The sequence below is a fragment of the Nicotiana sylvestris genome, chromosome 9 (genome assembly GCF_000393655.2).
Source record: "Nicotiana sylvestris chromosome 9, ASM39365v2, whole genome shotgun sequence".
Taxonomy (NCBI): domain Eukaryota; kingdom Viridiplantae; phylum Streptophyta; class Magnoliopsida; order Solanales; family Solanaceae; genus Nicotiana; species Nicotiana sylvestris.
In genome coordinates, this window is record NC_091065.1 from 6,302,815 (window position 1) to 6,324,713 (window position 21,899).

A 21,899-nucleotide genomic window follows, 5' to 3' on the forward strand; every position below is an offset into this window, starting at 1 on the left:
ACTGCTTTTCTCTTAATCAGAGGTCTCGAGTTCGAACCCTGGATATGGAAAAATCATTGATAAAGAACGCTTTCCCCGAATGAAACCCTACGTGGCGCGAATCCAAATATAATCGAGCTTCAATGAAGGTACTGGACACCGGGTGGAAAACTAAAAAAAATAAAATATTACAAGCGAAGAATTTTAACAAGTAAATTTCCTATAATAAACATAAATATATGGACCAAATAACTTAGGAAAGCATTAAAAGAATTATACAAGTCCATTTACAACAAAATTGTAGTAGTTAGTATTTACTCACCCCACCCCATACACCCCACCCCACCCCCAAAACAAAATTGTCCAAAACCAACCTCAATAGGAAAACTCAAAAGGAATTCATTTCAAGACTGTAACTTCTCTTCAGCTTCACCAACTCTTTCGCAACCTCATCAAACACCTTCTCCTCTTTCCCTTCTCTAGCGAAACCAAACCCTCCGGCCACCAAATCTCTGCCATCATCCGCCTTGCTCCACTCTTCTACCGGCTTCACCACCACCAAAGTCGCCCCCTTCATCACGCAACCTTTCGCCGGCAACTCTAGCTCCGGCACGTACCACATTTTCACCTTCAATGCCGGCACCTTCGACCTAAACAACAATAACAACAATGTTTTAGTCCCGAACAAATCGAAATCAATTATATGATATCTCACTAACCATATTTTTTCATTTAAATTCATCTCCATCAATATTAAATTAAACAAAGATAAAAGTAAATATATAAATCTTCTACTACTACTGCTAATGGGAGGGAACCTTGATGCAACGGCTAAGGTAAAAGTTGATGTTGTGTAATAGAGAGTTCACAGGTTTAAATCGCAGAAACAATCTCTGGTAAGAATGTAAGATAAGACTGTGTGCATTATATGGTCTGACTCTTATGTTGTTCGGACTCTCCAAAGATGTTGCCGGGTGCGTGTCGGATCCTTCAAAAGTAGTGTATTTTTGGAGGATCCGACACGAATGCGATAACATTTTGGAGAATCCGCGCATTTCCAGACTCCGTATAAGAGGGAGCTTAATGCACTGAACGGGAGTTTAATGCACCAAACTACTCATATACTATTACTACTACTAATAGGGAGCCCGGGCACAAGGCATCTGTATTCATGCATAGTCCGAGGAACAACGGCATCCCAAGGGTGTCACATAGACAACCATTAGTGATTGTATCCATGGCTCGAACTCTTATCTATAAATCACACAAAGATTACTTAATTATTGCTCCAAAGCTTCCTTCGCTGTTACTACTACTAATAGTGAAAAACAGAGAGCGGAAAACAAATTTATATATTAGAAGTTCTCCCTATTTTTACTAGCATATAAATGTTTCATAAGGCTAAAATACCTGTTGGACGAAAATACCCTCGTATTTCTCCTCATTTCTTCTACTTGTTCGCAGTTCATAGAACAAATTCCTTGACCAATATCGTCCGTAATCACTACTTTTTCCAGCATTTTCTTCTCCTTAATCGTTTCTTCTAATAAACAATGCCGCGTTGATGCTGCTATTAAACACGAAATTATCCACACAATTCGCAATTTCAACTCATCGTTTGTCATTCGTAGCGATTCTACTGAATCGCCTCGTTGTATAATACCAAAATTTTCGGTTTCAGTTTCGGTTTCTTCTCCACCTTGATTTTCGTGAATCCGAGAAATCGACGTTCCTCCGACGATCAAACAATGTTTCAATTGACTTCCGAACTCTGCTTTCCATTTCAGCAACGAATCGCCGGAATTATTCAAACCAATATTTTCGCCGGCGGCAAGTCGAATTTCTAATTGCTTGATTTCGCTGAAATTTCTCAGAATTTCAGCTGGAGAAGTATAAGAAAAAGTACAATTACAATTATAGCCATCATTTTTCTGGATACAAATAGGGTTCCATTTTGTAATTTGGCGAAGTAAAAACTGAAATGGTTTCAGAAAAACTCTGTTAAAAAACCGAAAAAGTTGATTTGTATTGGAATTTGATTTGTGGTGATTTTGAGGTGGAATTGTGAGGGAAATATTTTGTGTTTTGGTAATAAGAGAGTGAAAACGTTTACAAAGAGATGAGAAAATGCAAAGGGATTTACAATCTTGAACTTTGTCGAAGATTGTTAACACAATGGCATCAGGTAAACTATCAAACAAATCTTCATTTTCTTCTACAACAAAAATAGTTGACATATTCTTCTTCTTTTTCGCTTTTTCTTGTTCTTGTTGTGTTTTTTTTTTTTTCGTTATTTATCTGTGGAGGTTTTGTTGAAGGGTTTTCGAGAAGATATTAAATACGCGTGAAGATATTTATAAATGATCAAGTAGCCTTTGATGTCACGGTCCATCGAATTCAAACACTTTATCGCACTGATTTATCTAATAAAATATACTCTTAAATTCATGTGAACTTAGTTAATGAGTATGAAATTCAAGAAAGAAATGAAGATTTTTGATACATATGATTCTAAATAAACTATACTCTATTTACGTAGATATAATTCTTATGAAACTTGTAGTACCAAACATATTAAGGTTCGTTTTGTATGAGGTATAAGGAATAATTAATTTTAGGAATAAATTTAAAAAGATTTTATTTTATGTTTGATTGGTAAAAAATTGCGATCTCGAAATTAGTTATTTCGGGATTATAGTATTCGTTAATTCCCATAGAAAAATGAAATAACTAATTTTAGGATAATTAATCATGGGATACTGCTTTCAACCAGTTGACCCTTATAGTAATTGTGTGACTCTGAAATCTACTTATTAAAGATAAAATTAAAAGTTTAAATTAAATTTATTTTAATTATAAAAATATTTTTTTTAATGGATTAAAAAAAATTACATAAATTAAAATAGAAAAAGTAATACTATATATTTTTTTTGATATTTAAGTAATAAATATAATTATTTTTGATTGAGCTGTTAAGCCCCCGTCTGCCCGTACATTTTGGCAAGTTTTTTCAAAAAAAAATTGAAAATATTGTTTGTCCATAGATTAGTGATCTGTTTTTGAAAAATTTTTGAAAATATTTTTTAAGTTTCCAAAATCTAGTTTATGGTAAATTTTGGGTAAAAATCAAGTTCCTACTCACAAAACTTTAATTTTTTTTAAATAAAATACATATCCAAACATAATTTCAACTTCCAAAAATTATTTTTCAAAACTATTTCAAAAATTATTTTTTCAAGTTTCAACTCAATTTATGTCCGAACGCTAGCTAAATGTATAACTTGGCTTGGAGGGAAGATGTTTTAGAGAAGTACATTGTACACGTTTTTTGGGGGCGTGGCTATTTTTTGACTTTGGCAAAAGGCGGCTGAAGACCGAGCGACGAGTGTAGCAGACAATAGATTTGTTTTGTTGACAGGTAGTATTTCAATTCAGAAGTGCGTGGCAAACTTATCGTTATCCAAGATTGGGATAATAGTTGGTCGACTTGTATTTTTTATTGAGTTTTTCCAAAATCAAGAGAGGGAAAATGAAAACGGAAACTATCTATTATGTCCATTTATAAGTATTTTATTATAAAAATTAATTAATTTATAAAATATTATTAATATTAATTAATTAGTTATTTGTAGTAAAAAAATATTAAATTTTTGCTTTTTTTGAGTGGGTGTTATTAGAATAGATTGGGTACATCTTAAGATGCTTGAATCTCAATTTTGGGATGATTTGGTGAAGTTTTGAGGTGGTATGAATTGAAAATTCGAAATAAAAATTGAACATGAAAAAAAATGATGTATATAACACTGCATATCATTTGTGTATCATATATGTATTATATTTGTATTAATTGTGTATCACATGTATATCCATGTATATCTATGTGTGAGATACATGCGTATATGTGTCACAGAAGAATATTTGAATTCGATTTAGTTGCGAATTTTGATACAAAACTATTCTGAATCACCCCCAATTTTCCTCAAATTTTGTTTATTGACTTATCTATATGTTTTCAATGAATTTCAACGATACCCATTGAAAAAAGTTCCTTTTTTGCTTAGATTTTTAGAATATTGTATTTTTTTTTTGTATTTCATCACCTTATTTGCTACCTCACCATGAAATTTCTTTTTCGTCTTGCATCTAATGTTGCTAATCAGACTTAAAAATATGGAAGGATATTTTTGTATGAGATTCTTTAAGAGAAAGAACTTTATTTATTTGGTTTTTTAATTTTTATATGTGCTTAGCTAGTTTTGGTATGTCTATGACTAATAGTTTGAAGTTGATAAGTTGAGATTTATTTGGGACATTTGTGTAAGTTAAATTTTATATACTTTTTTTGATTACTGAACATAAATCGTTTGTGCGCGCTGGTTAAAAAGACCTTCATGGATTTGATAACTTGCTTAATTGATTATTAGGTCACACCTTTAGATATTGTAAGTTTGTAACCACGTTATTCATTAGGGGTCAAATCAAAATGAAAGATCAACGACTTTTGATCCTTGTAGGATATTTTTGCAATCAAGATGGTGTGATCCTTGTAGTCAACAGGCCTCTTTATAGGTCCACAAGCTATCTAACTCAATATAAATTTTTGGTGTTAACAATGTTATAATTTGCGAAGTTCCAACATTTTTAGAACCTTTAACTAAAACGAGGGGATAGGTAGTTCTCTGTTTCATTTGCCAAAAGTGGGGTCAAAGGAAATGTCAAAGGCAGGAAAAAAAAACTTATAAAGGAAAAAGGGGAACTCTGTTTTTCTTGAATGTTTGACAAGTCAATAAGTTACAAATTGCTCTTTTTCAAAAAGAAAATTTTATTATACAGCAAAAATTTACAAAGATAACAATTTTAATTTTCAAAAGAACTCATTTATATATATATATATATATATATTGATTGACATAAATATTTCGGTAAATATTTTTTTTATGAACTCATTTTTCTATAATTGGAGGAAAATAACTTCCTTATCAAAATGAGGGAAAATATTTTTCAAAATTCTTTTTCAACTTTTCGCATCGTATGCCCCACCCTCACCGTCCACCCCCACCACCCTAACCCCCACCCCACACCCCGAGGCAAAATTTGTTTGCTTTGTGGAGTCAACTCGACTTCCCCGAAGCAGAAGTCATGTATAAATTAGTGGATACATACCCACCCCACACCCACCTCCACTCGCTATCCCCTCCCCCCACGACCCCACCTCCCAGTACCACCCCCTACACTTGCTACCGCCCGTAAACTTCGACCTACCACCCTCCTCCGCCCTTGCCCTTTTTGTCCCATAATGTGCCTAAATTATATATTTTCAAAAATTAGTTTTGCTACCTAATCAAATACAAAAATTAAATAAAAAATTACTTATTTCTCAAGAAAATATTTTCTAGGGATAATACATAATCACCTCATGAGGTTGTCCGACTTTACCAAATGTAACCTTATACTTTGCAGGGTTCTATGACCCTCTTGTCTTTATTTAAATTGTAATGAGTACCACCTTTTGAGCTAATGTGGCACCTTTAAAATTTTGCCCGTAATTATAGCGCGTGAGAACCCCATATCTGATTATTTTTTATTTTTGCATTTTTATTTTGCTTTCGATTTTTCTTTTTCTTTCTTCTTTCTCTTCTTCAATAAAACTTCCATTACGCAATAATATATCAAAGAGGCCAGACCTCCATTCTTCAAATTCCCGACACAGTCAAGCTGGAGCATTGACTATTTTGTTTGCTTTATCTCCTTTTTTAATAAAAACTAAAATAGACCTTTCAGGAAGAATAATTAAAAGGAGAAAATCTAGTTGTTCTAATCTAAAGTTTGCATTCAATTTGTGGAGTTTCAGATTTGATGTTAAATGGGTGCTTTATTGTGAATCCAAGGTTGTTTATGACTAGGGATTTCAAAATTGAGAGTTTTGAGAGAGATTGGGAGGAGAAAAAGAAAGAGCATTATAGGCATGTAAAATTTATTGGATTCAAATTCAATAAACTATTTGGATTATATTTAAATATACTAGTCCAAAGTAAATTATGGGCTAATATAATTTGATTATTATTTAAGTCTAATAAATATTGACTGGGCTAGCCCATTTTATTGGGCTACAAGTGATGAGCTCACTTCATTAGGCCCAAGATGTCATCTTCCTAGAGGCGCAGTTTGGTGTCATTTGCCAAATGACGTAGCACGCAAAGTCAAACGCAAGAGCCAATAGGATCATGCAATATGTCAAAATGACATGGTATTTCAAGTCAAATTAATAGGCCAATGAAACTGCATCACATGTGCAAGTGATATATTCTGGCCAATAGAATACGGCATTGTCATGCTTCAATCTGATTGGTCGGAAAGAGTTTGTTCTCATCAAAACCCTTCTCTTTCACAACTATAAAAACGGGTCTTCATAGCTCAAAAAAGGTAGTAGAAGTTATAACAAGAAGCAAGAGAGTGCTCGTGGATCAAACACCACAAATTACCTACATGTTTCAAGTTTCAAGCTTCAAGCTCAAGAACGAAGAACAAATCAAGGTTCAAAGAGTACGAGTTCAAATCAAAGTTCGTTCTAGTTAATTCAAGATCATCGTTTGTGAAAACTAGCATAAATTCAAGATCAAGATCAAAGGCCATTGAATTTATTTATAATTAGAAAGAAGAATCAGAGGAATCATAAAGATTATAACACTTAAAATATTTGAAATAAAATACTACGATTGTTGCAGTATTTTCTAGTATCAATTATTTTGTTGACCCAAATTTATTGTCTACAAATTTTGGCACACCCAGTGGGACAATATCTAACTCTCATCTCAACTTTTCAATCATCAAAGTTCAAGACCAACAAAATGACTTAAAAGAAAATCAACTCCATATCAACTTCCACCAAGGCTGCTAATTCTGGGTTCTACACTAATGTGAAGGCATTCTCGATGTTACCTTTGAAAGCTTTGGGTCGGTTACAATGATCAAAGCAAGCTCTTTAGGACAACAAACACTCCAAGTGTTGTCTGCATTAGCCCCTATTTTCGGATCTTCATCATAAAAAAGAAGCAAGATCCTCTACAAGCACGACCTAAAAAGGGAACGACATCTCCAAAAGGATCGAAAAGTTTCTTGCCCCAACTTAGTTCATCTAAGTCCATGATACCTTTCATGCAAGCCGATGATGATGACTTGAGCGCTGGATCTGCTCTAGCCTCCATTAATGTTACCTCTAAGCTCTATCACAAATCTGATCCATATCATTATTCATCTTCTACAATGATCATGCAAGCAATGCGTATTGAAGCTTCTACCATATAAAAACAACTTGAAAATTTGACGAAAGCAATTGAAGGCTTGTCAAAGATCAAGATGCTAAACTTTTCAAGTTAACAAATAAGTTGGATAGCACAGTAGAAGGAGAATCCACACAAGCACCTTTAAATCTTCAAAGGCCACAAGAGAAAGGATACTCCTCTGAAAAGCAATCAACAACGACCAAGGAGATCCAAGTCTCCACTGAAGGTCTGATTCCCGATATATTTAAGGACTTTATCATGGAGGCTATCAAAAATAATCATGGGCCGTCGTCCAAAATATCTCTCACATATACAAAGTCGTATATGCAAAAATTTGATAACTTGAAGAAGTATATTAGTTATCAACCTTTTAAGTTGCAACAATTCGACGGCAAGGAAAATCCGAAACAACTTGTAGCATACCTTGTTGAAACTTGCAACAATGCTAGAACGTACGCTAATTATCTTGTCAAATAGTTTGTTTGATCTCTCAAAGGTAATGCATTCGATTGGTACATAGATCTCTAATCTGGTTCTATCGATAGTAAGGAACAGTTAGAGCATGAGTTTCTCAACCGTTTCTACAACACAAGCTCCATTGTAAGCATGATCATACTTACAAACGCTCATCAATGAAAGGATGAGCAGTTATTGACTTCATAAACCACTGAAGGAGCTTAAGCCTCAATTGAAAAGATCGCATTATCGAAACTTCTGGCATCGAAACGTGCATTCAAGGCATATATTTGGGTCTTCTCTATATCTTATAAGGCATAAAGCCTAAAATATTTGAAGAACTAGCAACTCGTGCTCAAGATATGGAACTAAGTATGGCCACAAGTAGAGACCAAGGGCTACCTAAAGAAAGCTCTTCAAAGTCGAGCAAAGACTCAAGACGAAAGCTCTTCAAAGTCGAGCAAAGATTTCAATTCGCAAAGCTCTTCGAATTTGAGACGAACTTCAAGTTGTGAAGCTCTTAAAATTTGAGATAAATATTCAAATTATTACGCTCCTAGACGCACAAGCCTAAACTGCATGTCATGAAACTCTTTAAATTTGAGCTAAATTTTCAAGTTGTAAAGATCTTCAAATTTGAGAAAAATCTTCACGTTGCGAAGCTCCTCAAAATACGATCTTAAACTACAAGTCGCTATGCTTTTGGACGCACGAACCTAAACTGCATGTCATGAAACTCTTCAAATTTGAGCAAAACCTTTAAGTTGCAAAGCTCCTCAAAATGTGAGCTTAAAATTACAAGTTGTTATGATCATTAACATATGAGCATAAATTGAGTGATACTCCTTGCTTATAAGAGTATGAACTGCGTACGACCCAACAGAAATAGTCCGTTAGGTTGAAAATCTCGAAAGAGGTTGCCTAGGCAAAAGTAGGACATTAAACAAAATTTACCCATTCTGAACTACGGTATGACTTGATCCTCTTCACCGAGGTACGTAGGCAACATAGAATTTCATTCTAAGTTTAGTCGCATGAGTTCAAAAGATATATATTGCCCCAATAGTTGTCTGAATGGAGTGTGATAGAATGTAATCCATTCAATCAGCACTTTAAAATCGGGCTGAAATGTCAATTTTTTTTGTTGAACTTTGGATCCCATATGATTTAAAGGGGGAAAGCATCCATGGTGAATTGGTATCTTCAATAGGACGATTATGTCTTTAAAAGTATACCAAGTATGTGCATTGAAGTCCGGAGATTCTCTATACCTTCGGGTTCACCAAATCTTCAAGTTTCTGCTCTTCAAGTTGAAGTTCTCAAGTTCGTCAGTCTTCAAGTTGAGTTGTTTAAGTTCTTAGTTGTCTTCAAGTTAAAGTCTTCAAGTCTGCTAATTTTTTAAGTTGAAGCGTTAAAGTCCGCAAATCTTCAAGTTCGTCAAATCATAAAATTTGTCGGTCTTCAAGTTGAGTTTTTTTATAAGCCCTCCAAGTCTTCAAGTTGAAGTTTTCAAGTCTGTTGATTCTTCAAGTTGAAGTCCGCAAATCCACAAGTCTTCAAGTTGACACTTTCTAATTTTTTAATCTTAAGGTGGACGTTTAAATCTCTTTGCACCTTAAATTGGCTTCTTTGCAGTTTGTCCTTAAAAAGAACTATAATTTTTCAATCTTAAAGTGGACGTTTAAATCCTTTTACACCTTAAGTTGGCTTCTTTGTAGTTTGTCCTTAAAAACAACTATAATTTTTCAATCTTAAGGTGAACATGTTAGTCCCTTTGCACCTTAAGCTGGCATCTTCGCGGATTTATCCTTAAAAAAACTATAATTTTCTAATTTTAAGGTGGACGTTAAATCCCTTTGTATCATAAGTTGGCCTTTTCGCGGGTTTGACCTTAAAAGGAATTATGATTTTTCAATCTTAAGGTGGACATTTGAGTCTCTTTACACCCTAAGTTGGCCCTCCAATTTCCGGCAGGGACGAGTATTCATCCCTTCACATCCTAAATTATCCCTCTGGTTTTCGGGCGGGGATGAGTATCCATCCCTTCACACCCTAAGATTGACCCTCCAGTTTTCGGGTGGGGATGAGTACCCATCCCTTCACACCCTAAGATTCTCGTCTTCATGCGTGAATTATCTCGTTAAACAAGAATATATCTTCTTGTTTGACCTACAAAAAAAGACAATAGAGTGAAGAAAACACAAGAAAAGAAGAAGAAATTACCTTCGTGTCAATGCTTCGAAATCGTCAAAAATAGACTCAAAGTGGTTTATAAACGCTAGAAGTGGTGCTAGTAGAATAAAGAGTATACAGTATTTATAGATGTAAAAACGCAGCTGTCAAAGGAATTATTTCAATGTGAAACTGAGAATCAGTTTTGGAAAAGGACTTGGGTATGTTAAGGCTATAGGGGCTTGAGTTTTTCCTTGTCCAAGTATATGACTAATAAAAAGAGATTTTGATCCTCCATCCGTGTCACTTTAGCCGCAATTGATGAAATCATCCCCACTAATATGGACAAAAAACAATAATGCAGCAATTAACCAAAAATTTGAAAGTTTGAAATTAATAAATGCAAAGAGATGGACGTGACTTTAAAGAGCAGAAGGAGCTTTTGGATTTAAAAGTTTATTCATTAGTTAAAAACTATTTAGGAAACAATGCTTAATGAACTGGATGGTTACAAGTCCATGTGTTATGAGATAATTCAGTTGTATAAAGAATTAATGGCTCTTAAACTATTATTCTGAGGAAGTTTGTCCAAAAAAAGGTTTTGTACTTAAAGTCTAGTCTCTAAAGTCTACGTCCCGATAAGTCTTGAAGTAGGAGATATTAGGGGTATTTTTAAATATTGAAAATTTATCTAAGTTAGTGTATAAAAAATTTGGACTAGGACCTCTACAAGACGAACCCATTAAGGTTACTTGGTGGTTGTTCCATCCAAACCTTAATTCATGCATATAAATAAGTTTATATATGTCCTTCAAATAGGATCTTAGCAATTCCATAAACTATTGGAATATGCACAAAGATATCAAATATACGATCTCCGAAATTCTATAAAACTCTTGGAATATTCATTAAGAGATCAAAGACATGTCAAATATGTCTTGATCAAAGTTCTAGCAATATCCAAGGTCCAAACAGAGTGTTGCTATATGCTTCTTGATCATCAAATACATCAAGAAAATATATATCATCCTGCATTCAAGAAATAAGTCTTTCGAATTACAAATAATATATTGGAGGGAAGAGTCAAGGGATAAATAGAGTTGTAACCCGCAAGGTTTATCAATAAAATCCTTTTTTTCTTTATAGTTGTTTGTGATTGCAGTTTTATTATTCTGTAAAAATGTGTTTCAAAAAAGCATCAGTCGCCGGAAAAATATTTCTGGCCAAAGCCTTATTAATTCATTTACTATTTGTTTTTCCGGTAATGGTTCTTTCTTTACTAATTTTATGGTATCTTGTAAGGGGTTTGGAAAGATAAAAGGCAAAGAATGGGTTAGGAAAGAGGAGAGGGATCGCAGTGTCACGATCCGAATTTTCCATCGTCGGACCGTGATGGCGTCTAACATTGAACCCGCTAGGCAAGCCAATGTTACTGATTATTCTACCTTTTTACTTTATCTTTTAACAATTTACAAGTTAACATAAGGAAACAACGAAAACAAAAATGAGGAAGAACAGAATTTAACAGTTTCTTAGTACAAATGTGAAACCTTAACAAACTCCACCCAGAACTAGTGTGATAATCTTACGGACTATCTAGGAATACTACAAATAGTGATCTGAATAAAGAAAATACACATATGTCTCAGAAATAGATGAAAACAGAAAGAAACAGGATAGAAGGGGACGTAAAGGCCTACGGACGCCTGCAGGACTACCTCGGGTCTCCACTAGACTAGAGGCAGCTACCACAATCTATGGTCCGGATGGTCCAGTACCGGGATCTGCACAAAAGTGCAGAGTATAGCATAAGTACAACCGACCCCATGTATTGGTAAGTATCGAGCCTAACCTCGGTGAAGTAGTGACGAGGCTAGGACACAACAAACATCACAACCTGTGCAATTAAACAATATCTAACAAAATAACTATGCTAGAAGCTAAACATAAATTAATGGGAAGGGGCAACATGTTATGGGGATTCCAGAATAAGGAAACACAGAAATATGGAAATGAAACAATTAGGGCACTTGAACCAATAACAACAAATAATCACCGCAAACAGAAAATGAATGCACGACATCACCCTTCGTGCTTTTACTCTCAATCCTCACCATGCAATCAATAATGAAAACGTGCACATCATCACCCTTCGTGCTTTATCACTCTTCCTCACCATATGAATATTAGAAATGTGCACGGCATCACCCTTCGTGCTTTATCTCTCTTCCTCACTATATGCATCAATATAAATATAAATGTGCACGGCATCACCCTTTGTGCTTTATCACTCTTCCTCACCATGTGCATAAGTATGAATATGCACGGCATTATCCTTCGTGCTTTATCACTTTTTCCTCACCCAAACAGTGGAAACAACAACATCCCCGCAAGGAAATCAACAATAGAAATAAATATATCCCGATAAGGGAATCAACAATAGAAATAAATACGTCCCGGCAAAGAAATCAGCTATAATCAATCTCGTTCCAACAATTAACTTCACAAAATAAACCTCAACTTGTGCCAATACTCAATAATGGTAAAATATCAAGAAAATGATCATGAGTCTTACTCAACATGGATAATCACCAATCTAGGCCTAGATAGTACTTAATAAGAATCACAACGATCACAGTTTAAGACTCACGGGCTTGCTCGACACCAACGTATATATACTCGTCACCACACCTATACGTCGTACACAACACTAACACATAGCAAATAATACACAACACTTATTCCCTCAAGCTAAGGTTAGACCAAACACTTACCCCGATTCCACGGCCACAAATCAAGCCTCAATTATCGCTTTCCCTCTAGATTTCACCTCCAATTAACTTGTATCTAGTCATAATTAGCTTAATAACATTAATAAATGCTAAAGAACTAACATCCAATGCTTAATTATAGTTTTCCCAATATTTTTCCCAAAAAATCGAAAATCGACCCTGGGCCCGCTTGGTCAAAACCCGAAGTTCGGACAAAAACCCGATTACCCATTCACCCCCGAGCCCGGATGTGCAATTGGTTTTGGAATCCGACCTCAATTGAGGTCTAAATTCCCATATTTCACTCGAAAACACCCAATTTCTCATGAAAATCCCTAGATTTTGTGATCAAATCGTGTGAAAAGATGATGTAGATTGAAAGAAATGAGTTAAGAGTTATTTACCTATGATTTGGGGAAGAACTTTTCTTTGAAAAATCGCCTATGGCAGCTTAGGGTTTGAAAATTTAAAAGAATGAGTTGAAATCCCATCAAAACCTATTTTGAGCAGTTGCAGGTATTGCATTATGATCACTGGTTCGCAATTGCTAAGATAGGCCTGACCTGCTGCCTTCGCAAATGAGAACCAGTGTTCGCAATTGCGGCCTCTGCTCTTGTCGCATTTGCGACTCTGAACTTCGCAAATGTGAAAGTCCCCTACCCAGCCTAGTCATCGCAAATGTGATGGTCCTTCGCAATTGTGGTGCTCGCATTTGCGAGAATTGCAAAGCCTGCAGACCTGCAATACACCAGCAGTTTTTCTTATGTTCAAAACACTCCGCGGCCTATGCAAAACTCACCCGAGCCCTCGGGGCCCCAAATCAAACATGCATGCAAGTCCAAAAATATCTACGGACTTGTTCATGCGCTCAAATCATCAAAATAACATCAACAACTACGAATTTAGCATCAAAATCAATGAAATTCTCAAGAACACCTAAAGTTACTATTTTCACAATTGAGGGTCCGATTTATATCAAATCAAGTTCGATTCTTACCAAATTTTACAGATTCAACTTAAATATTATTTTAAACCTGTACCGGGCTCCAGAACCAAAATACGGTCCCGATACCATCATATTCCATCATTGTGCAATTTCCAAACTTCTTATATTTTTTACTTAAACAATTTTCTTCAAAAATTTATTTTTCGGGCTAGGGACATCGAAATTCAATTCCGGGCATATGCCCAAGTCCCATATTTTTCTACGGACCCTCCGGAACCGTCATATCACCGTTCCGGGTCCGTTTACCCAAAATGTTGACCAAAGTCAACTTAAATTCAAATTTAAAGGCAAAATTAGCATTTTTCTCAAATTTCCACATAAGGGCTTTCCAGAAGCGCGCTCGAACTACGCACGCAAATCAAGAAGAAAGAGAATAAGTTCTTGAAGGCCTTGAAACCCTGAATTGGGTTCTAAAACACAAGATGACCTTTTGGGTCATCACATTCTCCACCTCTAAAATAACCGTTCGTCCTCGAACGGACATAGAAAAGTACCTGAGTTAGGGAAAAGATGGGGATACCGGCTCCACATATCCGACTTGGACTCCCAAGTCGCTGCCTCAACAGGCTGACCTCTCCACTGCACACGAACTGAAGGGAAATTCTTCGATCTTAACTAACGAACCTACCGGTCTAGAATAGCTACCGACTCCTCCTCATAGGTCAATTCCTTGTCCAATTGGACAGTGCTGAAGTCTAACACGTGGGATGGATCGTCGTGATACTTCTGAAGCATGGACATATGAAACACTGGATGCACAGCCGATAAACTCGACGGCAACTCAAGTATGTAAGCCATCTCTCCCACTCGATCAAGAATCTCAAAAGGACCGATGAACCTAGGGCTTAGCTTGCCCTTCTTCCCAAATCTCATCACACCCTTCATGGGCGACATCCGAAGCAACACTCGCTCTCCGACCATAAATGCCACATCACAAACCTTACGATCGGCATAACTCTTCTGCCTGGTCTGAGCTATACGAAGCCTATCCTGAATATCGTAACCTTCTCCAAGGAATCCTGAACTAAATCTGTACCCAACAACCAAGCCTCTCCCGGCTCAAACCACCCAACCGGTGACCGGGACCGCCTACCATATAATGCCTCATATGGAGCCATCTGGATACTTGACTGGTAACTGTTATTGTAGGCAAACTCTGCTAATGGTAAGAACTGATCCTAAGAACCTCCAAAGTTAATAACACATGCTTGGAGCATATCCTTCCAAATCTGAATAGTACGCTCGGACTGTCCGTCCATCTGAGGATGAAATAATGTGCTCAACTCGACCTGCGTACCCAACTCGCGTTGCATTTCCCTCCAGAAATGCGAGGTAAACTGCGTACCTCGATCAGATATGATAGGCACGGGCAAACCACGAAGATGAACGATCTCATAGATATAAATCTCTGCCAACCGCTTAGAAGAATAGCAAACTGCCATAGGAATGAAATGCGCTGACTTAGTCAACCTATCCACAATAACCCACACTGCATCGAACTTCCTCTGAGTATGTGGGAGTCCAACAACGAAGTCCATAGTGATACGCTCCCACTTCCACTCAGGAATCTCAATCTTCTAAAACAAACTACCAGGTCTCTGATGCTCGTACTTTACCTGCTGACAATTCAAACACCGAGCTACATACGCAACAATATCCTTCTTCATCCTCCTCCACCAATAATGTTGCTGCAAGTCCTGATACATCTTAGCGGCACCCGGATGAATAAAATATTGGGAACTATGGGCCTCCTCTAGAATCAACTCACGAAGTCCATCCAAATTAGGCACACAAACACGACCATGCATCCTCAAAACTCCATCATCTCTGACTATAAACTGTTTGGCACCTTCGTGCCGCACTGTGTCTCTAAGGACAAGCAAAATGAGGATCATCATACTGCCGATCTCGGTTACGCTCAAATAATAAAGAACGAACAACTGTGCAAGCTAGAACACGGCTGGGCTCAGAAGCATCCAACCTCACGAACTGATTGGTTAAAGCCTGATCATCCAAAGCAAGTGGTCTCTCACCGACCGGAATATACGCAAGGCTGCCCATACTAGCTGACATCCTACTCAAAGCATCAGCCACTATATTAGTCTTCCCCGGATGATACAAGATGGTGATATCATAGTCTTTCAATAGCTCCAACCATCTCCTCTGCCTCAAATTTAGCTCATTTTGCTTGAACAAATATTGCAAACTCTTGTGATCTGTGAACACCTCACATGACATGCCATATAAATAATGCCTCCAAATCTTCAGCACAAGAACAATGGCTGCTAGCTTCAAATCATGAACTAGATAATTCTTCTCATGAATCTCAACTGACGTGAAGCATATGCAATAACCTTGCTATTCTTCATCAACATCGCACCAAGTCCAATACGAACCTATTGGCAAAACCAACACCGGCGTCGTGGTCAAAGCTGTCTTGAGCTTCTAAAAGCTCGCCTCACACGCGTCCGGCCACCTGAACTGGGCACCCTTCTGGGTCAACCTGGTCATCAGGGCTGCAGTAGATGAAAACCCCTCCACAAACTGACGGTAATAGCCCGCCAAACCCAAGAAACTCCGGATCTCTATGGCCGATGTAGTCCTAGGCCAGTCCTTGACTGCCGCAATCTAGCGTGACCTAGGAATGCTACTGAACTCAACCAAAACTCACACTTCGAAAACTTTGTATAGAACGGACTGTCTCTCAAAGTCTGCAAAACGACTCGAAGATGCTGCTCGTGCTCCTCCCGGCTGCGGGAATAGATCAAAATATCATCAACGAAGACAATCACGAAGGAATCCAAATAAGGCTTGAATACTCAGTTCATCAAATCCATGAAAGTTGTTGGGCCATTTGTTAACCCGAATGACATCACTAAGAACTTATAATGCCCGTACCGAGTGCGAAAAGCTATATTAGGGACATCGGATGCCCTAATCCTCAACTGATGGTAGCCAGACCTCAAATTAATCTCCGAAAATACCTTGGCACCCTGAAGCTGATCAAACAAATCATCAATCCTTGGCAATGGATACTTGTTCTTGATGGTGATTTTGTTCAACTGTCGATAATCTATGGACATCCTTATCGACCCATCCTTCTTCTTAACGAACAACATCGGCACACCCCAAGGCGAGACACTAGGTCTAATAAAGCCTTTATCCAGCAAGTCATGCAACTGTTCATTCAATTCTTTCAATTCTGGCGGGGCCATACGATATGGCGGAATAGAAATGGGTTGAGTGCCCGAAGCCAAATTAATGCAAAAGTCAATATCCCTGTCAGGTGGCATCCCTAGCTGGTCTGAAGGAAATACCTCTAGAAACTCGCACAGAATCTATAGAAGGAACCTCAGCACTAGAATCACGAACGTTCGCCAAATAGGCTAAACATCCCTTATCAACCATATGCCGAGCCTTCATATATGAGATAACCGTGCTGGTAGAATAGCTAGGAGTCCCTCTACACTCTAAACGAGGCAACCCCCACAACGCTAAGGTCACGGTCTTGGCATGACAGTCCAATATAGCATGATAAGGGGATAACCAATTCATCCCCAAAATGACATCGAAATCTACCATGTCGAGAAGTAGGAGATCTACACGGGTCTCAAGACCCCTAATAACGACCGTGCAAGCACGATAAACACGATTTACCATAATAGAATCACCCACCAATGTAGACACATATACAGAAGCACTCAAAGAATCACGAGGCACAACCAGATAAGGGGCAAAATAAAATGACACATAGGAATACGTGGACCCTGGATCAAATAGAACTGAAGCATCTCTACTGCAAACTAAAACCGTACCTGTGATAACTACATCAGAGGCCTTAGCCTAAGGTATGGCTAGAATAGCATAACATTGGGGCTAGGCCCCACCACTCTTAACTACATCCCGAGGACGGCCTCCTGCTGGCTGGCCTCCACCTCTCACTGCCTGACCTCCACCTCTAATACCTCGACCCCTACCTCTAGTTGACTGAGTGGGCAGTGGAACATCCGGTGCTGAAGCCATAGCACGAGAACCCTAGTACTGAGAAATGCTCGAGGCTCGAGGGTCGATCCTAGCAATGTGCCTCGTATCGCCACAAGTATAATAAGACTTCGGCTGCTGACCCTGAAACTGACCTTGACGGCCTGAATAACCACCCTGAAAACTCTGGAGTGGAGGTGCATTGATAGGAGCTGGTGGTACATTGTAGGGCAACTGATCAGAATACTGCATATGAGAACCACAACCACCTGGAGCACCGTGAGAAGCTTGAAGTGCTGAATGAAACGGCCTAGGAGGAAGGCCTCTACCAAAAGAATCCCTGCCTCCAGACGAGGCACCACTGAATCTGCCAAAATAACGAGGCCTCTTATCAGACCCCTGACCGCTCCCCTGAGCTAAAACCATCTCAACCCACCTGGCCACATTGGTCGCATCCTGGAAAGAAATCTCGCTCTTTGTCTCCTTAGCCATCTGCAATCTAATAGGCTGAGCGAGTCCCTCAATAAACCTCCTCCCCCCCCCTCTCTCTCTCTCTCTCTCTCTCTCTCTCTCTCGGTCGGGAGTATCAAAAGAGCATGGCGAGCCAAATCAATAAACCTCGTCTCATACTAGGTGACAGTCATAGAACCTTGCTGAAGACGCTCGAACCGCCTGCGGTACTCCTCTCTCTGAGTGACGAGAAGGAACTTCTTGAGAAATAGCTGTGAGAACTGGTCCCAAGTGAGATTTGGTGACTGTCACACCTCCTTTTTTACCACCCCGAGAGGGGTTAGGGAGTTTTTCTAATTAAAGTGACAATAATCGAAACGGGATTATTTATTCAGATTCAGAGTCGCCACTTGGAATAATTTATGGTGTCCCAAGTCACCGGTTAAAATCCCGAATCGAGGAAGTTGACTCTTATTTACGGTCTGCGAACATAAAAATCTGGGTAAGGAATTCTGTTAACCCAGGAGAAGGTGTTAGGCATTCCCGAGTTTCGTGGTTCTAGCACGGTCGCTTTGATGATAGTTGGCTTATTAAATTATTTAATTACTGGTTTTAGAATCTATGCATTTGCCTTTTTTAATTAAGAAATTATCTTGAAATGCGTCACGCGTACATGTACCCGTTTGTTTGGCGCGTCAAAAATCATGTCACGCGAACGTGTCCACAATTAATAACACTTTATTATTATTAAGAAAATTTGGCCGAAGTTGCGCGAACGCATATCCGGTTTTGTTTTTTAGAAATCATAATCATGTCACGCGAACGTGTCCACAACCACGATAATATACTAAACGTGCCTAAAGCAAACTACGAACATTTGTTATTTTTATATCTAAATTAATACGAGGGTCATGTGTGATTAAATGGTGGAAGGCATACCTCGGACTATATGAACTAAAATTAATTTAACGGCCTATTAGCAACACTTTTAGTATTAAGAAAGTTTGACCGAAGTTGCGTGAACGCATACTCCAACTTGGTTTTTAGAATCGTAATTTTGTCACGCGAACGTGTACATAATCACAATTGTATTTTAAACGCGCGCCTAAAGGCTTTTCTATGGATCTTAATGCTTAATTATAACAAATGAGGGTCATAGATTAATTAGAATGGCACACCTCAATCTAATTAAAAGCGTTATATTTAATTAAAGAGGTCTAAAGGAGTTCGAATTTATTCTAAGTTAATGTTCAATCTAAACCTAATAATTAATAAACCCACGTTGGATGAAACCAGGTATTTGATTACTTGAAAGGGGCCTGGCCAGTGATAGGCCCAATATCATTTAAGGAGTTTCGAAAAAGGAACACAAGAAAGGGCTGGGTGATGCCAAACCAACGTTAAAACGAAAATGGCCATACAGTACTTAAAGAAACTCCTTTCATTATATCAATTACAAAACTGATGAGTTAAAATCTGATGGGTATAATAGGGCTCAAAGTTGGGCCCAAGGAGTGACAAGGGGCGGAAACAGGCATGAAAGGCCTATTTCCTAGCAGGCTGCCCCGAATTGGCCCAAGCCAGGCCCAATCCCCTTAAGAATTTTCAGAAAACATAAGACAAGAACTAGATATGCATCACCAGATTATGAATTCAAACTTTTACACCTGCTTACAAACAATAGTAAGATGAACATGGATCCAAGCTACTCTTTTAAAACATACTAATTCTTGCACCAACAAAATACTCTAACATTGCTAAAATTAAATGATTAAACTATGTAATTTCAACAGCAAACATTAACATGATATTCAAATTAACAATCTTAAATGTGAAAGAAACCACAAAACCTATCTACTAATCTGAAAATCTAGATATTAACATCTAGATCCTAACATATGAAATTTTTCCTAAATCATTGTCCATTCAGCATATCACATAATGACCATAATAAACTAAAAGAGAACTAACGAAAATAGACATAGAGATTCAAGAAAATACATGTAGGAGGAAACTGAAAATCCTGGATTCATCCATGGAAATTCTCATTACAATTTCATGTATCTAAGTACTTCTGTCTTCAGCAGTCATCAAAGTCCAAAGGAATACCTGGAGAGCAAGAGCAAAATGATGAGAAAAACAAAGAAATTCTGTGAAGCAAGCAAGCAAAGAAGCAGCAACTAATCAGCTAGCAAACAAGCTTCAGCTCAAACCCATTTTGGAATCCGGAAAAAGAAACTTCAGAATGTGTTTGTTTCTTTCAGGAAGGAAAATCAAAAGTGAAAAACCATCCAACTCTCTCACAATGCAAAAATTTTGTATATTTTCTATGGGTTCCAATGTCTGCCTCCAAATGGAAGAAAAGAGTCCTTGTATAGACACTTCTAAAGCAGCCCTAGCCTGATTAGCTAATTCCCCTTCTACCCCTTATTTTCTTGGTCATTTTACCCCTTAACCCCTATAAAATATCTGAAACCTCCCTCATCTCTTAACAAACCAGCCCCAACCTTATCCTCTAGAAGCTTCCCATAACAGAAAATATTCCCTCAGCCTCAAAATACCCAAAATAGCCTCTGACACCCATGTATTTACTCCCCTGAATGAATTGCTCGTGGGTCAAATTGACCCAAGGCATAAACCCATATGAATGGTCCTCTTAACTGGGTCAGAGATGACTACATAGCCAATGCTGAAACCCAAACCACCAAAATGAGAATTGAAGCTCAAATTGTGACCCAAGCTGAACTAAGGTCAAATCGAAAGAAAATGAAGAAGAAGAAAAGAACCGGGTCACAAATAGAACACAAGCAATTTAAACCAAAAATACATAATCAATTTTTGAGCAATAACTCGAAACCTATAGACTCAACTGGATGAAACTGATAAAATGAATAAAACCATAGACAAACAGAGAATGGGAAAACAAAATAACTTTAATCCAATTAACAAAAATAGACTATTAATACGTATTTTAAAACAAATCTAGGTCAAACAAACAACCCAACTGATACGGGAAGGACATGATATGCAAGCAAAAAGGTAAAGGTGTATATTGTACTTGCCGGAAACATATGGGCGACTCGACGAGAAGTATCGTTGGACAAAACTTGCGGTCTTTAGTCTTGCATGGAGTCCGGCGGGCATTGAAATGAATCGAATTTTATGCTAATCGACTACTATTAGGGAGAACAATCGATTGGCATGAGTTTCGATTCATTACAACCAAAATCTGCTTCAACTGTGAAAAGGGGGACAAAACTAGGGTTTTCAAATTTTGGTGTCAGATTTGGGATTTGGACAAAGGGGTGGGGATTTTGGAAAAACTTGTGTTGGATTATGAAAGGATGGTGAGTGTATGGTGAAAGTTTGGGTGAGTTTGAGAGTCGGCTGCCATCGATGACTTTGAGAGGATTCTGAGGCAGCTCAGATTTAGGGTTTCTTCGGTGAAATGGAGAGGGGGAAATGGGGAGGGTTTGATGGGTATGGGGGTGTTTAAGGCACATATATTTGGGCGACCAATCTAGTTCCCAGCCGTTAGATTTAAGATGATCAACGACTGGGATTGAAATGAGGCATACAGGGTCATTTCGGTCAATAGGGGACTGGACCGGGTTGGGTAGGGAACTTGGACCGGTTTGGGGTGAATGGGATTTGGGCTTCAGCATAATTGGCCCAGCAAATAACAACCCTTTATTTAATCCTCTTATTCCTTTTGTTTCTTTTTTTTAATCATTTTTCTTTTCTTTTTAATTAATCAAAAACCTAAATTAAATTCCTAAGTTAAATTAAATTGCAAAATTA

At 37.7% G+C, this 21,899-nt stretch overlaps 1 protein-coding gene across 1 annotated transcript; it reads right to left on the reverse strand.

The window, feature by feature from the left end:
* Positions 1-301: 301 nt before the first annotated feature.
* LOC104250104 (F-box protein At1g30200-like) lies at positions 302-2,304 on the reverse strand. The gene is made up of 2 exons (XM_009806657.2): positions 1,390-2,304; positions 302-629 (listed from the first exon to the last, which is right to left on the reverse strand). The coding sequence occupies exons 1-2, from the start codon at positions 2,214-2,216 to the stop codon at positions 368-370; spliced, it is 1,089 nt and encodes a 362-aa protein (XP_009804959.1). The 5' UTR covers positions 2,217-2,304; the 3' UTR covers positions 302-367.
* Positions 2,305-21,899: the final 19,595 nt, after the last annotated feature.

Bases quoted from the DNA above. Each gene is read 5' to 3' on its own strand.
- LOC104250104 (XM_009806657.2), bottom strand. From the start codon at position 2,216: ATGTCAACTATTTTTGTTGTAGAAGAAAATGAAGATTTGTTTGATAGT. The intron at 630-1,389 runs GTATTTTAGCCT...ATTGTTGTTTAG, and splicing joins AGGGTATTTTCGTCCAACAG to GTCGAAGGTGCCGGCATTGA.